This window comes from Synchiropus splendidus, chromosome 4, assembly GCF_027744825.2.
Source record: "Synchiropus splendidus isolate RoL2022-P1 chromosome 4, RoL_Sspl_1.0, whole genome shotgun sequence".
NCBI lineage: Eukaryota > Metazoa > Chordata > Actinopteri > Syngnathiformes > Callionymidae > Synchiropus > Synchiropus splendidus.
In genome coordinates this window covers 5,563,872-5,580,188 of record NC_071337.1, presented here as the reverse complement: position 1 = coordinate 5,580,188, position 16,317 = coordinate 5,563,872, and the positions used below count along the sequence as shown (strand labels likewise).

General features: G+C 48.3%; 1 protein-coding gene across 7 annotated transcripts in view; it reads right to left on the bottom strand.

Annotated features, from left to right (window-relative positions):
• Positions 1–4,349: 4,349 nt before the first annotated feature.
• LOC128758002 (POU domain, class 2, transcription factor 2) overlaps positions 4,350–16,317 on the bottom strand; it is an 83,612-nt gene continuing 71,644 nt past the window's right edge. For 6 of the 7 annotated variants that reach the window (XM_053863719.1, XM_053863720.1, XM_053863722.1 and 3 more), the window contains 8 exons: positions 15,617–15,856; positions 15,409–15,550; positions 14,996–15,144; positions 14,726–14,923; positions 14,588–14,636; positions 12,985–13,126; positions 12,182–12,255; positions 4,350–11,023 (listed from right to left, as the gene is read on the bottom strand). In XM_053863719.1, the coding sequence (XP_053719694.1) occupies positions 10,668–11,023; positions 12,182–12,255; positions 12,985–13,126; positions 14,588–14,636; positions 14,726–14,923; positions 14,996–15,144; positions 15,409–15,550; positions 15,617–15,856 (1,350 nt within the window). In that variant the 3' untranslated portion in view covers positions 4,350–10,667. The remainder of the gene's footprint in view (positions 11,024–12,181; positions 12,256–12,984; positions 13,127–14,587; positions 14,637–14,725; positions 14,924–14,995; positions 15,145–15,408; positions 15,551–15,616; positions 15,857–16,317) is intronic. The other variant, XR_008414427.1, reaches the window with a different exon arrangement.

Sequence of the window (16,317 nt, the reverse complement as noted above, 5' to 3'; positions counted from 1 at the left end):
CCGCCATGATCAATCAGGACGCGCTCTCCTCCACGTCTCACTGGGTTCCTTATCATTTCTCCTGCTGAGCTTTTGTTGTCCCTGCTTTCACATGCGAGCGCTGCACTCACCCCCTCCCTCCCCACCCCCCACTCTGGAGTGATCCAGGCATGAGGAGCAGCAGGATGAAGAAGAACTTTTGGGGCTCAGAAGAGGCCGGTTGCACCCAACCAGGGTCTCTGGCTGAGGACGCGCTTTCATGAGGCGTCATCATGGTGGTCAAGACACTCAGTCAGACTGTTAGAGTTACAGAGAGACAGACAGTGAGACGGTTAGAGGGACAGTTACAGAGAGACAGACAGTGAGACAGTTACAGAGAGACAGGCAGTGAGACAGTTAGAAGGAAAGTTACAGAGAGACAGGCAGTGAGACAGCTAGAAGGACAGTTACAGAGAGACAGGCAGTGAGACAGTTAGAAGGACAGTTACAGAGAGACAGAAAGAGACCAGAGAGAAACTGTCAGTGAGACAGTTAGAGGGACAGTTACAGCGAGACAGACAGTGAGAGACAGACAGAGGGACAGTTATCAAATCCCTTGAGCTTTATAGGAATGAAACCTTCACATTGTTTTTAAAGTGAGAGCGCCCTCCTAAGCTAAGAGGTCATGACCTTCACTACCAGTGACCTGTCCAGAGGGTCCACCACCATCACCCCAGGGGGCCAGGAGAGGCCCACACCCCACCGGCAGATGGTACAGCTCATGTCAAACTGAAGGCCTGGGGGCCAAATGTGGACCGGCAAGCAACTCTACTTGGCCCCCACTTAATACAGCGTGCTGGAAATACAGACATTATTACAGTTTCCTAGAAGATGGATGAATATCATTTAGTGAAAAAAAACCAATATATTTTTGTATATAAATAAAAATCTATAATAAAATAAAATACAATCTTTTTCTAGTCACATGTAAAGATAAGACAAGTATCTTACATGGGTACTGACCACTGCAAAGCTGGGACCCACAGTCCAGCCATCAGCACTTTGGCTCCACGTCCTCTGTTTGAAGACCCATCCAGCGGTGTGCACGTCTGGCGGCTTCACAGATCAAACGCTGGGCGAGTGGCAGGGGACTCCTGGGTCGGCCTGGCGGCGTCGGTCTGGACGGGCTGGCGGCGCGGAGTCTCTTCTCTGGCTGCACGCTGTGGCAGCAGACATCACACCAGCGCTGCGGCGATTAGCCAGCGGGGCGACGCGCCAGCTAACCTCAGACCACACACCCCAGTTTGGTTACCGTAGCGACAGTCTGCATCACTGTGGTTAGCAAGGTGGTGGTGGTGCCTGTTTGCAGACGTCTGGACCAAGAAAAACCAGAGCAGATGTGGTGGCACGTTAGATCCCGACACCCATCGGCCGGAGTGAGAGCTGACTCTGATGAAAGGTCATGCCAAGGTCACCGGAGAGGAGCCTGGCTCAGCTTCTGATCAGAGGGTGGGGAGAGGTTTTGTTCTGGAGTGAGGGAACAGTGTGGTCAGGGGGGTCAGGAGGTCACGACCCAAAGAGGTCTCCTGCTTCTATTGAATATTTTGTGAAAACATCAACGGACACAGAGAGTGTTCGCAACACCAGCTCTACAACCCCAGTCGTCTAACTGCCACAAGGAAGTCACCATCTACTGGAGTTCTTTTGCAGCACATCTCTGCCACTACAGTACTGTGAGTATCTCAGCTGAGACAACATCTGCTGTAAGAACAAGAATGGAAGCAATGGTCTTCGATTATTTGCCTCCACCGACACCGACGCTGAAGTTCTTTTCTATTCGCTCTCAAGTGTCACACAGCGTCAGGGAAATCTTCAGTCTGACTAACGGTGAAGAGACGCCCCCGTGTGGACGAACAACGCAACTCTTCAAACAAAAAATAAAATGGAAAATCTGAGCAAAATAGAAATAGACACATTTATTGAGCCAACTATATGTGTGCATGTTATTCCATGTGCATTAATTCCATGACTTGTATAAAAAAAATATTTTTATTTTATTTATAAACAGCACTTTATTTCGAAGCACATTCCTAAATTCTATTCTGAGTCTGTCTTCCAACTGTTTGTCCTGAATTCAAATGGGAATGGGACTTTTAGAACGATAATATCAATGAAATACGGAGGTTAAATGTGAGTATTAAAGACAGCAATTGTTGACTTAAACACTCCTCGCTGAGTTTGGAACCGCACCACTGCAAACATCAACATCTGACCCACAGCGAGCCACAGAGGTTCCTTTGACGCCACCAGAGAAAACCTCAGCGAGGACCTGTGAGTTCACGCGCCCGCTGCTCTGATACGACCTGTGCGCACGAGCCTCCCCCAACATCCAGACTGACTCGGAGACCAGGCCACCCAGGTCAGAACCACCCACTTGGACTGCTTTGAACGATGACTACCTCCAATAAAACTGTTTTTTTTTTGAGTCAGGATGAAGCTTCTACTCATCCCGAGGGGACGCATTGTACAGTGTCTGAGAATGTTGCAGTGGAGCACCGCGCATCTGATCCAGAAGATAAAGGGGAGCCACAACAGACACCTCCGGGTCAAAGAGGTGGCTCACATGATCATCTCTTTTCAGCAGCGGGTCATCAGCCGCTCCACCTCTGAGCAGTAGGGGGAGACTTTAAGTTAGAGGAGCTGCAGGAAGCGACCCAGCTGGTCGTGGGCTGGAGAAGACGAAGAGCAAGGCGAGGGCGCACGTGAGTGACGTGTCTGATGCCACACACACTAGTGGAGACACTCCTTTGAGTCCACACGCCAGGTCGGACCAACACAACTTCACTCTCCTCCCAAACAAGACATGGCCTTGGCAGAACCACGGGTCAGGCCAGTCACCTCACCTTCTGTTTGCGGGAAATATTCATACGACATTTACATGGAAACAAAGGACAAAGGACAGGAATATTTAAAGACACACCACATCGAGGAGATGATGGATGAGATGAAGCAGGAGGTGGGGGGTGGACAACAGTTTGGTTATCTGAGGTCTGTCATCCAGAATGATGCACAGAGATAGAGGGTGGTGAAGAAGAGAGTGCAGGCAGGGTAGAGACGACTGGAAGATCAACTCTAGGAGCAAGACCAGGATGAGAGATATGATAGGAGAGGTTGTCAATGGGAGTGACTGGAAAGCAGAAGATCAGAAATGAGACTATCAGAGGGACATGTGGAGAAGTTAGGAGACCAAGTTATGGCCAGAGGGTTTGTGGGAGAACCGGTGATGGACCAAGAATGTTGGAGATCAATGAGAGGACAACAACAAGTGAAGTTCTCAGAAGCTTCTCAGAAGGTTCTAGTCTGAGAAATAGGTCTTCTCTACAGTGGGGCCCCTCAGGAGGTTGTCAATGGGAGTGACTGGAAAGCAGAAGATCAGAAATGAGTCTATCAGAGGGACACGTGGAGAAGTTAGGAGACCAAGTTATGGCCAGAGGGTTTGTGGGAGAACCGGTGATGGACCAAGAATGTTGGAGATCAATGAGAGGACAACAACAAGTGAAGTTCTCAGAAGCTTCTCAGAAGGTTCTAGTCTGAGAAATAGGTCTTCTCTACAGTGGGGCCCCTCAGGAGGTTGTCAATGGGAGTGACTGGAAAGCAGAAGATCAGAAATGAGTCTATCAGAGGGACATGTGGAGAAGTTAGGAGACCAAGTGATGGCCAGAGGGTTTGTGGGAGAACCGGTGATGGACCAAGAACGTTGGAGATCAATGAGAGGACAACAACAAGTGAAGTTCTCAGAAGCTTCTCAGAAGGTTCTAGTCTGAGAAATAGGTCTTCTCTACAGTGGGGCCCCTCAGGAGGTTGTCAATGGGAGTGACTGGAAAGCAGAAGATCAGAAATGAGTCTATCAGAGGGACATGTGGAGAAGTTAGGAGACCAAGTGATGGCCAGAGGGTTTGTGGGAGAACCGGTGATGGACCAAGAACGTTGGAGATCAATGGAGGACAACAACAAGTGAAGTTCTCAGAAGGTTCTAGTCTGACAAAAAGGTCTACTCTACAGTGGGGCTCAGAAATGAGACTATCAGGGGGACATGAGGAGAAGAAAGGTGGAGAAGTAAGTGATGGCCAGAGGGTTTGGGGGAGGACCAGTGATGGACCAAGAATGCTGGAGATCAACAAGTGAAGTTCTCAGGAGGCGTGGTTCCACAGTGTGGCCCCTCGATAGGGTTCCAGGAGATGGAAAGGGAGCGGGGAGGCTGAGACGTCAGGCAAGCATGTGACCTGAGGCTGGACCAGGAGCTCTGAGTCGAGGGAAAAAGCAACCCTCGCCTGGCAAGTGAAGCTGATGAAAGCAAAGGCAGAGACAGGCGTGTTGACTTTGGTCTAAATTTCGCACTTTATTCCTAACACTTACAGGTTTTTCTTGTTCCCGTTCCCCCAAAACAACAGGCACACAGATAGCGATGAGTTCGGGAACGGCACAGCGCCGCTTCCAAAACCCGAACAACAGAATCAGCTTACAAACTCAAACAGAGAGCGCCCTCCCCTGGTGGAAATACAGCACATCGTCGTCGCCCATCAGAACAGAAAGAACAAATGCTTGTCTTCAGAGTTCTACAGCCGTCGTTGAAACCAAGCAGAGAAATAAAATGGCGGTGAGAAGAAACAGTGGATCTTTGGTTTTCACTTTTGAGGTTTTTTTCTTTTCTTCTTCAGCAGTAAAATCTTTTGTCGCTGTTCTTCCTCATAACCTTTGGATTCAAGCTGCGTTGTAGAAAAAATAGAAAGTAAAACCGTCGCTGGACAACGGGGGGCGATAAACCGACGGCGTTCCGCTTTTCCTGTCGTGTTTTTGTGTACGCCAGGCCGATGAAGGAAATACTGAAGTATTAAAACAAACATCTGACGCCACAAAACGAACCACAGTAGAAAACTCAAGGCCTGAAGAGAGTTCGTAACATCCGGTTTCACATCAACGACAGGCAGCAAAAACCTTTTTGTCCGTGGTGACGCGTCCATGTTTTTATGTACAGTTGAGAGAGAGGCCGCGTCCACACGACGGCGCTTTGAACTGTCGCTACATTTTGGTGCTAACATTTGCTTTACTGGAAGAATCGTGAGCTTTAACTTGGCCACGTTTCTCTCTGAGATGGATGATGACATCATCACAATCTTGATCACATAGCATGCAATGACCTTTCTGGATGAGGGTGGAAATGGCAGAAATGTATATGTATATTTCCTCAATTGACGCTACTGTTCAGGATCACAAGGTCAAAATAGATTGTTGTGTAGTTGCGCAGTCGTGTGGACGCGGCCTTGAGCGTGTCTAGCTTCTCACTACAGAGCTTTAGTTTTGGTACAGCCGACCTCAACGTCACACGTACAGAAGAGCCAGCTATATCAATTGTTTCGTGTCGATACTGAATCGTCTGTTTCCCGAAATAACACTGTTCTCGAGTCACAGTGGTGAAAGGAAGGACACGCTGGCATGCGCCAGCAGGGGGCGACGTATTAGGTTCAAGTCATTCCAACTGCTGACACAATTCTTCACTGTCCCCTTAAACTCCTGAGTTCAGACAAGTCATGTCGTCTTTTGCTGTTAAAGCTTGAACGTCTATTTGGTTTGTTCGTCAGAGGTACAAGGTGAAGACCTCCGCCCACGGAGGAGGAGGAGGAGAAGGGAAACATCACTGGAGGAAACGGCCGTGCTAACACTTCTGACAGCGTCTCCATCAGGCTGCAGCAACTTTTCAGGTTGTCATGACTGACCTGCAGGTGGTGCAGTTCAGCGAGAGAGCAGCTCCTAAACCTGAGTCGGGGTTACGAATGAGAGCTCAAGTCACTCTAAAGAGGTCTTGGACGAAAGCTCAGTCAGAAGTTCAGGAATCTTTTAGGCTGCGACCTAAACTGGACTGACACTTGGTGACTGTCAGAAAAGCTTTTATCCTTGATGTCACCTCACTGGGTCGTGGGGGCAGCAATCTAAGTAAGATTTCTGAGTCTCGAGCCAGTGAGGGGAGACAGACAGACCGGTGTCGCCAGGACAACCCAGAGACATCCACTGTCTCCTCTGTCTGACCCGGGACCTCCTCCCAGGCCAGGGAGACGCCTCATCTCGTGTCTCTTGATGTGGAGGAGCATTGCCAAAACTCCTCACCCTGACTGAGCAGGAACGTCGATGGACCAGTAAATCCAGCTCTTTTGTCTGAGCTGTGTCATGACAGTCTGCCTCTCACGCCAGCCCCCACCCCCTGAAGACACCTGAACTTGGGAAGGGATCGGATTTCCGAGACTTCCGTATGAGAACGTCCACATTCCTCCGAGGCCAGCGACCGCTGCTGCCACCTGATGATCGGTGTTGCCAGAACATCCGGTGCTCTGACTCACAAGCCTCCACTCACGTTTCCACGGCTTCTCTCCACGCGGGACAGAAGTCAGTCCCAAATATTGGTTTGGCATCTTCTCTTGATCGCTCAACTCCACAGACACAAGCTTCACAACAAACCCCTCGCAAACAAAATAAGCTATACACAGATCCAGAAAGACTTAAATATAATAATCCGATAAATACATAAATAAGAATAATTAAATAAATAAGAGACAGAGTTCCTTAAATACAAACAGACATTTCCCCGCAGCAGAAGCACCGACTTCCCGCCAACATTAAATACAAATATTCTTTCCCCTAACAAAGAGCCCGTGAGAGTTTTAAAGCTTTTGGTTTTGCTATCAAGTCTTGGTCTTCAGGCATGGAAAAGACAGAAGCAGAGGCAGCTGACACCAGACGTTCCCTTCATCAGACGTGTGGACGGAAGCCTGTCTGACCGCAGCTTCCTCCACACGTGTTGCCTTCACTGCCCTTCGTATATGAAATTTTTGGTTTGACCTGGGACCCTCGCCACGGTTTCCGTCACGGGGATTGATTCCTGAAGTTGTAGCTCTGAATCCCACGAGCCCAAAGTCTGGCTCGCGGGCTGCTGGGGGCCACCAAAAGAAAGACCAGGGTCCTCCACTGATCTCAGAGGTAACGTTTAGCGTCTTCAATCTTCAGATCAAATCTACAGATTTGGTCTGAGCGTTGCCGCAAACATCGTAACACAAATGGTAAATTATTCGCATAACAAAAGTGGAATCAATCAACGTGATGCAAGACTCGGGTCCCGGTCGAGCTCCTGAAATAAACAAACACAATTCATATGAGTTTAGCTTGAAGGTCAGATCATTCTCCGTCCACACACACACACACACACACACACACACACACACACACACACTTGCAGGTCGTACACGAACACACACGTCATTACAGCTTGTGCATTGGTTTGGTTGTTCTATTTGGTTGCAGGTTAAAAAGTTTTGGTTTTTCACTTTTGGCTTTTTCACGACATTCCGCGTCGCCCGACGCGTTTCTTTTTTACCGAAGCTACATGTTCACAGTTTTCTCCACCCGAGACGAAAAGAGAGCACAACTGAAGAGACGTATGAAAACAGGCAACGACGTCGCCCAAGCCCAGCCCCGCCCCCTCCCCCAGGACCCGCCCACTTCCCCCGCATAGTAAAGAGAAAGCAATGGGACGTTAACACACATCATGAAACGCAAGAACAAAAATATATATATATACTCTCAGAGTCAGTTGGTTGAGGTTACTCCATATTTGATCCATCCAGGAAAAGAAGGAGGGAGAGATTTCTGTCTGCCGTACACAAACAGCATCACAGTCAAAGACAGACAGACGGTCCATCCTCTCCGCTCGTCTTTGTTCGTATTTGGTTTCCGATCGCTCGTACATAACTAATAGCAGTAGTAGTAGCTTTTGGTTTTGGGTTACTTTTTGGTTTTTTGGTCTTCCAGCGCTCCTCCTCCTCCTCTTCAGCGTTTCCCCTGCAGCTTGTGGCTCCTCTGCTCTTCATCTCCTCTTCATCACCTCTTCGTCCTCTTTTTTTTCGTCTTGGCCCTTTGATCGGATCTTTGGAGACAAAGGAGTGGGGCAGATGGGAGGAAGGATGGAGGGCAGGGTTTCGGGGGCAGTAAAGGGAATGCCAGTGCTTCACCTTTCTTTCTTTTGTTGTTTCTTTTTGGTTTGCAGATATTCTTTGTGTATGCGTGTGTGTGTGTGTGTGTGTGTCTTGTCTTTGACACAGCTGAGGTTTTGTCTGGACGCCCGTCTCCCGGGCGAACGCTGCTGCCAGAGGCGATGCTTTGGTTTCCAAGAGTGACTGTCTGGTGGAAGATGAAAAGTCTGGATGACATGAGAGTTTGGCCGATGATGAACAAAAGAAGGAGCCCGACCCGCTTCCTGAACGCTACTGAGAGTGAAGCTTTGGCTTTGACCATGACGAACCGGTCGCTTTGGTAGATCGTTTTGGAAAAGCTACAAAAACGGCAGTCAACAGATGAATAATAGCTGTACGTTTGGTTTGATTCTGTGGACACGCCAACAGGGTGGAGTTTAGTGCTGCGCGACACGGACAGGTAAGCTAACGCTTCCTAACAAGCCCAAGAAACGAGTACGCGATATGTGACTCGGTGAGAGGAGGCCGACCCACCTTCAGTAACTGAGCATGAATAATTTACCAAGAGATTCCAGCTTCGGCTGGTTCGCCCCGTGGCTGCCACAGAGGCTTCCCTTCGACAACATAAATAATTATAGTGGACTCATTAAAATGAATAAAACCCACTTGGACCAAAGTGCTTTCCATGTAAGGGGTGAACAGTTGGAGTCAAGAGCAGAGCAGACCTTGACTGAGACAAGACTATGTCTTTGAGGGAGCTGAGCCAAGACCGAACTGGACACAGACACTGTATTTTTGGAGCCAACGCTATGGAAATGAAATCCCTTCTTAGTTCCCCAACCGAGTTACACTGTTTAAAAGTAGATGGACGGAGACCCCTAATACTGGACCGCCAGGTAAATCATGACGAAACTAATGTTGCACTGGGGCACTGGACGCTAGTGTAGTTACTGGCTCACAGCGAGAAGGTTGCAGGTTTTCTCCCCACTAAGGGCAACCTCAATCCCTTCTGTGTGGTGTATGTTACTCTGGTTTCCTCCCACAGTCCAAAAACATACAGAGGTCCATGGAGTACCTTAACACACCAGAGACAGCAGCTCAGGTCTTGACTGGTCTGGACCTCAGCAGGCAGAGCAAGGCAGCGTGGCAGAGGCTAAGTCTAAATGCAGTTGATTCCAAGACAAGGTGGTCTTGAGTCCTGTCTTCAGACTGAGAGTGGTCTTGAGTACCACAACACCAGTGAATACGATACATTAAGGTTTTATAGGAAGTTGAAAAAAAGCAAACTATGAGATCCAGGACCTGTGAGCAGGTCCTGAACCGTCACTGAAACCACAACTTGGCAGAACTGGCTCCCACAGTGAGTAGATCTTTAGCACCAAAATGTATTTTAGTTTGTTTTTCTGGCTTGGATGTAGTGCTAACTTTTATGTACCTGCACTGTGCCATCATCTCTGTGTTTCGTGGGAGCATTACATCGCCACATACAGGCCGCACATATGTACTACATCCGTTACAGTGTTCATGCCTGGAATTTTCCGGAAACGTCAAAGGTGAACTGTCGTGTGAACAAGGCCTCAGAAGCAAAGATGGACTCCAGACACCCATCGGATCGGATGCCAAGTGGCTAGCTAAGTCTGGCTAACTCAACCAACACATGCCAAGGTTCATCATCATAAATATGGCAAATAAACAGCAACAACAACAAAAGGCAAGGATGGAGCAGACGGCTGTCACAGCGCGGTCATTGCAGACTCAGAGTAGAGCTGCTACAGGTGTCAGGGTGATGCAACTTTTCAAGATGCTCAAGACCTCAAATCTGACTATAAATAAAGGTTATTTTTAAGCGTAAGCGAAAGGACGGTGCAAGCGAAGCTGTCATATGAAACACGTGAAGTCCACCAATAAAAAACTGAAGTATAAATACAATCATAGCAAAAAGGATCAATAGTCATGTGAAATGTGATATCAAGGACAGAATGTGCGCTGCTGTACGGCGTCAGTAAACTCCACCCGTCCGAACAGAAAGGGTTGTGGGTATAAAGCTGTAACCAGAGAGGTAGATTTCCTGCTGAAACACAACTCACGGAAAGTTTGGTAAAAGCGGCGTGAATACCTGAAAATGAAGTTGGAATGGAGGATGAGTGTGATGGAGCACTGGAGCGATCCCGGACGGATCAGAATGTCTTTTCGTACTAAAGCTTTTCTCTCCGCTTATTGTTTTTTTTTTTTGGTGTCCTTTTTGGTTTTCAGTATTTGGCATTTGAAGATTTTGGTTTTGTTCTTTGAGTGTTTTTTCCCCCTCTCTCCTGGCATCTTTTCACCGCCTGAGCTTGTCGAGCAAGTCTTTTTTCTTCGTAGCCTCCCAACAGTTTGGCTTCTCCTCCCTGCCCTCGTTCGCTTTTCTTTTTCCTCCAGACGATAAAAATGTCCCGATGCCCGAACAAAAACACCTCTCCAGATTCATTATTTGGTTTCGCTTCCCTCTCCGTTCTGCGGTTCTCTCTATCCTCTCCATCCTCGGTCAGCCGTGGCCGCCTCCCCTCATCAGTGTCAGTTTATTTTTGGCTTCAGGAGACGTCGGCGAGGAGGCGGCGAGCGGGGCGACCGCAGCGATGGATGAGATAGAGAGATGGCTTTGGTTGAAAGGCGAGGTTGTAGATATACATTTGTTTTAAAGCTTCCTCTTCGTCACTCTGCCATGGCGCCGCCCAGTGGCGGTGGCGAGGCTTCGCTGAAGGAGCAGAAGGAGGCGGGACTTGAACACGGAGAGGCGGACTCATCCGGACACTGGCTCATGAGGTTTCCAGTTCCAGACGCCGGAGTTTGGACGTAGGAGGGGCGCGGTCCGCCGCTGTAGGTGACCATGGCGGGTGAAGAGGTCGTGGCCATGGAGCCGGTCACCATGGGGAGGAGAGTGGGGCGGTTGAGGAAGAGAGAGGGGCGTAAGGAGTGGGGTACAGCTCCGCCGGCACCCGCCAGGAGCATGTGACCAGCACCTCCCTCCAGGCCCGGGATGGACAGTGGGCCACTGTTGGCTGCCAGTGCTGAGGAGACACACAAAAAAAAATCACCTATTTCAAAGTCAAAACATTATGACCACACTCATCTGCTGAGAGTCAAATTCTATACATCAAGTTAGAGTAACTCCAGCAAGCTCTAGAGAATTCAAACGGCAGGTGTAAGCTGAAAAAAGGTTTGGTGCAGATGGATGTGTCAAGACCTACAGTAGATGGGCCAAAAGCATGTCGCTGTGTGCCATGAGCTCAGAGCGTCCACATATTAGTGTCAAGTGTAGCTTCAGTTTACATTGAGATGGAAACGACAGAATCCACCACCGTCACAGGTGCAGGAATCTAACTAAACCAAGCAGTATGCAGTGGCGGAAAAATGTTTTCGGATGCCCTTAAAATTTGACACAATCTGAAATATCATGAAAAAGAAACTATAAGGAAATAAGCCTTTTTGCTAGGTAGTAATTGTTTTGACCTCCCAACAAGGTAATCTCTTCCACTGCCTGCAGTGTTCCCATTTTACGTCCAGGGCAGGTTTTACCGCGCCATCAAAACCTCTTGGTTTGCTTCAGGACATGAAGCATGAAAGGTCGCCTGCTCCTCCCTTCCTCCCAAAAGTGCCCACGCGTGGCACTTCTCTGTAAACTCATCAGGTGTTTCCAGCAGCGACGCTAAGTCTGCACAACTTTGAACTCCATCTTTTCAAGACTCCAGCGTGACGGCAGTCACATAATAGTTCGGCGCAGCGTGAGCGCTCGCACGGCCCCGGGAAGAACTCCCACCCCAAATCCTTTCACTCTCCTCCTTCACTGAAACCCCAGTGATGAAAGGCGGCAGTGCCAGGGCTGCAGTTTCCACGATGGACTGTGTCCATCTTATCAACACACAGCCTTCAGCAGGGGGCGATGAATGGCACATGAACCGGGCGGCAGCATTCATGGGACGGTCTGAAGAGATGGACCGTGTGATGGGTGAATCAGAGCTGAGCTTAACAAAGCGCAGAGTCAGCGCCTTCTATAGAATTGATGTCATTGTCCTGGTTCAAGGGCAATAAGCCTTGCCACGAGGCACCAGGGTCAATGACGATAGCAGCCTGTTGTCCAAGAACGGAAACTGCAGCGATTCATTCAGGACTGTGACACGCTGGGTGAAAGGCGCCACAGAGATGAAGGCCTGAGGAAACACACCCACCTTGCATGGTGGCCAGCGGGTTGCTGCTCATGAGGGTTTGGTTCATGCCTGTGTTGACTCCCATCATTGTGTTCCTGAGGAGAGGCGACAAAAGGAGACAAAGAAGAGCCATTGAAGACAGTTGTGCATAGTTTCACTGCAGTCGCTGGAGAAGTTTGGAGGCAACATTCAGGAGATGGTTTGGACACAAGGTGAACAGAGACATTGTTGGACCATGGATGTTGGAGATGGAGAAGAGGAAGAGAACCAATGAATGAAGGCTCGATGATGGTGAAGATAAGTGGAGGAGCTTCTGTGGCAACACCTCACAGGACATACCCAAGACAAAAAAAGAAGACAGTTGCGGGACCCATTCTCTTCTCAGGTTTGGGTTCAAGTTTTGTCTCTTCCTCTTAGAAGCTTATGAACCTGAGGAGCCACTGACAAGACCCTGTATTTGTAGCAAACTGGCTGTAGGTGGCGCCAATGGGAAGACAGCAAGTGTCGAAAGGTTTTTAGCCATGATCACCTGTGTGACACAAGACTGATTTTCTTCCTGTAGACAAGGTGGGCTGCGTCACCTATTTTGAAATGAGGCTACATCCACATGGAGATGCAGCTTTTCCTATCAGAAAAGTGCTCTGCAAAAATAAGGTGGTTTCAGGCACTCAGAAAAGTCCACTACAAACAATGTAGCACTAGCTAGAGGACGGCAAGAGGCTTTAGCCCTGTGCTGCAGTAGGTTCTGATGGGCTTCTGGAGCTTCATGAAAACATTTCCAGAGCCCGCTGGAACACAGATCTCACGTGGTCAGAGTCACTCACCCAGTGTTGAGTCCATGAACACTCAGTGCAGGGGGGCTGGCTGTGCTGTGAGGAGGCGGAGTCCCAGATGAGGAGGCGGGGCCTGCAGTGGCTGAGCTGACCGGAGTCATGGGGCAGGAGGTTGAAGGAGACAAACTGGGAGCTGAGAGGGAGAATCATTAGGACGGCTGTGTCCGCAGGAAGGACACGGAATAAATCCTTCAGCTCAGAGCGCCAAACTCCACGGCGGGCGGATGATACAGCCTTGGACCAACACTCGGATAGATTTCCAGATGTTTGTTTACTGTCAGGCCGTTCGTCAAATCAGAGATTCAGACTTGGAGAACGAGTGCACGACTCTTCAGGAGAGTTGTGATGTCAAAACATCAGCGCAGGGACATTGTCGTGTGGACAGTATTCAATCTCTCTGATCTACTTTAAAGCTATCAGAGACTCTTTTTGAATTGGACTGTCAACATTTTTATTTTTTTCATCCATTTACATAGATTTAACCTCACAGCCCGAAAACATGAAAAAGTGATTTAGAGGTAGTTCACTGTGTATATTAGCATTTTTAGATAACTAGTGGCTGGCCCTTGGACAGATGTAGTTCATGCCAACTATCCACGAAAGTGTGGGAAGCAGTTTGGAACAGTAATGTTGCTGAGGGACCAACCCAAGGCTCGGGGGCCAATTGTGTCCAGCCATGCTATTTTTGGCCCGAAACGCGAACTGTACACAAGTGCAGTGTCAACGTGAACAAGCTCAACTCCAATGATCAATAAAGTTGAACTAAAATGAAACCTAACCTAACCTACAGGTTTTATGAAGAGGTTGAGTCTCGGTGTGATAGATGTAAGGGAGAGGAGGCCAACCATATGTTTCGGACGTGCCCCAGTTTAGCGTCTTTTTGGATATTCATCTTCCATAGTCTGTCCAAAATTGTCAAAGTAAATATTGACTCTGATCCTCTTTGGCACCTCAGAAGAACATGAGAGATTCACCACCAACAAAAAATGAGCGCCTTCATTTTCTTTGCTTCTGGCCAGACGTGCTATATGCCTGAGGTGGAGAGATGCTGCCCCGCCCACACACGCTCAATGGTTGAGAGATGCCATGTCGTGTATAAGCCTTGAAAACATCCGCTATTCTGTGAGCAGCTCTCCAGAAAAATTCCAAATTATCTGGAGGCCTTTTAATTTGTATATTGAGAATCTCAAGACACTATAATCTGTACCTTTAAACTTCATCATGTGTTCAATCTGTAGTGACCATCACATGACTCTAGATATGTTTATATTTTTATCATGGTATGAAGCCGACATCCAGCTAGTGAGTCCCTAAACTGCGATGTGTGGTGTCTAAAGAAGGGAAACTAAAGTTTTGATGTTTGTTTATTTTTGTTGTTGTTTTTAATTTGTTTGTGTTTTTTGCTTTTTACACTTAACTCATATAGATATTTTTTTTATTTACATGAATGTATGTATACGTTGTCTAAAATCAATAAAAATATTTGAAACAAACAAAAAAAAAGGAAACTCACCCAAACTGATGCAAGCTAAAAATAACTAGCCTCAACTGAACGTTTTAAGTCAATCAAACATTTGAAGCATGTGAGACTCACCGGTTGTGCTGAGGCTGGTTGTGACCTGTGACAGTCCGTGACTTGACATCTAGCAACACAGCAACAAGCAAGTGGTTGTAAAACCTCAGAGGGAACCACAGCAATGGAGGAATGTCAGGCAGGAGTTTGGGGCGGTACCATGTGCGGACTGTAGCAGGCCACTTTGTGCGGCACGACGGGCGAGGTTTGGCTGGGCAGTGGCGGCGTGGTACTGCTGGACGGGTTGATCCGCTTCTCTTTCTGCCTTCGGTTACAGAACCAGACGCGAATCACCTCCTTCTCCATGTTGAGCTGCTCGGCCATCATCATGATCTCCTCCGAGGTAGGCTTCTGGTTCTGGTCGGAGGGAACACCAGGCGTGAGCTGGGTCACGTGCGGAGGATCGGGACCTCCAGCGCTAGATCTCACCGTGTTGAAGTTGCGTTCAAGTACCACGCGGACGTTGGTCTCGATGCTGGTGCGTTTCTTCCTGCGACGGCCCGGGAGACCCTCCATTCCCAGCAGGGGGGACGAGATGGAGGAGGGACTGGGCAGCATGCTGTCCACCGCCATGGTTTCTGCACCGACATCAGACACACGCACACAGACTCAATCAATTCAGAAAATAAATAATAAACGCATTTATTTCACAAATGAGTGAAATTAACGAATTTTTCTTTTTTACAAAAAAGGAATACTACTACTACAAATAATAATAACAATAATAGTAAAATAGCTAAACCCACTTTTTAATTTTTTTTTTTGTTTTATTGAATTGAATGTTTTATGAAAATAAAATAAGGCTAAACTACAAAACAACACCCCGTAAAAGAGCGACTCACCCGCGTCGCTCAGCCACTTCTCCAGCAGCGGCTTCAGCTTGCACATGTTCTTGAAACTCAGGTTCAGCGCTTCGAAGCGAGAGATGGTGGTCTGGCTGAAGTCGTTGCCGTACAGTTTCCCCATGGCCACGCCCACGTCCCCCTGGAGGTCGGAGCCCGAACGTTATCATGTGAGTCATGTCAAGCCTCTCTCTCTATCATGGTGTACCTGAGTGAATCCCAGCTTGATGCGCCGCTGCTTGAAGGTGCGAGCGAACTGCTCCAGCTCCTCCAGGTCGCTGGGCTCTTCACCCAGGTGACCACCGGGGGCCAGGCTGGAGCTGAGCGAGGTCATGGTGCTGCTGGAAGCCCCACCAATCGACGCTGCGACAGTGCTGCTGCCTCCACCAGGAGGGGCTATGGAGCTACTTGTGCTGCTGCTCCCTCCGACATCGCTGCTCTTCTCTCGCTGGATTACCAACAGACAACAGTCAGTAGGATTCAGACATCACATCTATCCACACCTAAACTGCAGGTCCAGTAGGTCCAATGCAGGTTCTTGTCTCAGTAAACTACAAAGTGAATAAATAAATGACGTTACAGAGAAGGTTTGAAACAGATTTTAGCATCATTTAGGGGACATTGACTGTTTGATCAATCGTGCTTTCGCTTTCGCCGGCCTAATGCTCATTCTATGCTTTAAAATGTCACCAAAGAATCCAGAATACAAATCACCTGATAAATAGTCCAACATTATTTATGCAAGCAGAGCGACTGATCACGTCTGAATAATTTAGTTTTATCAACATAAACGTTTAAAACACAAGCGAATAAACCACTGCATCTAAAACCAGACGACGCGTTTGACCTGGTTCTGACCCGGTCAGGTCAAGAAAGACCCGAGCGGCGATCTGACATGTTCTCTTGATT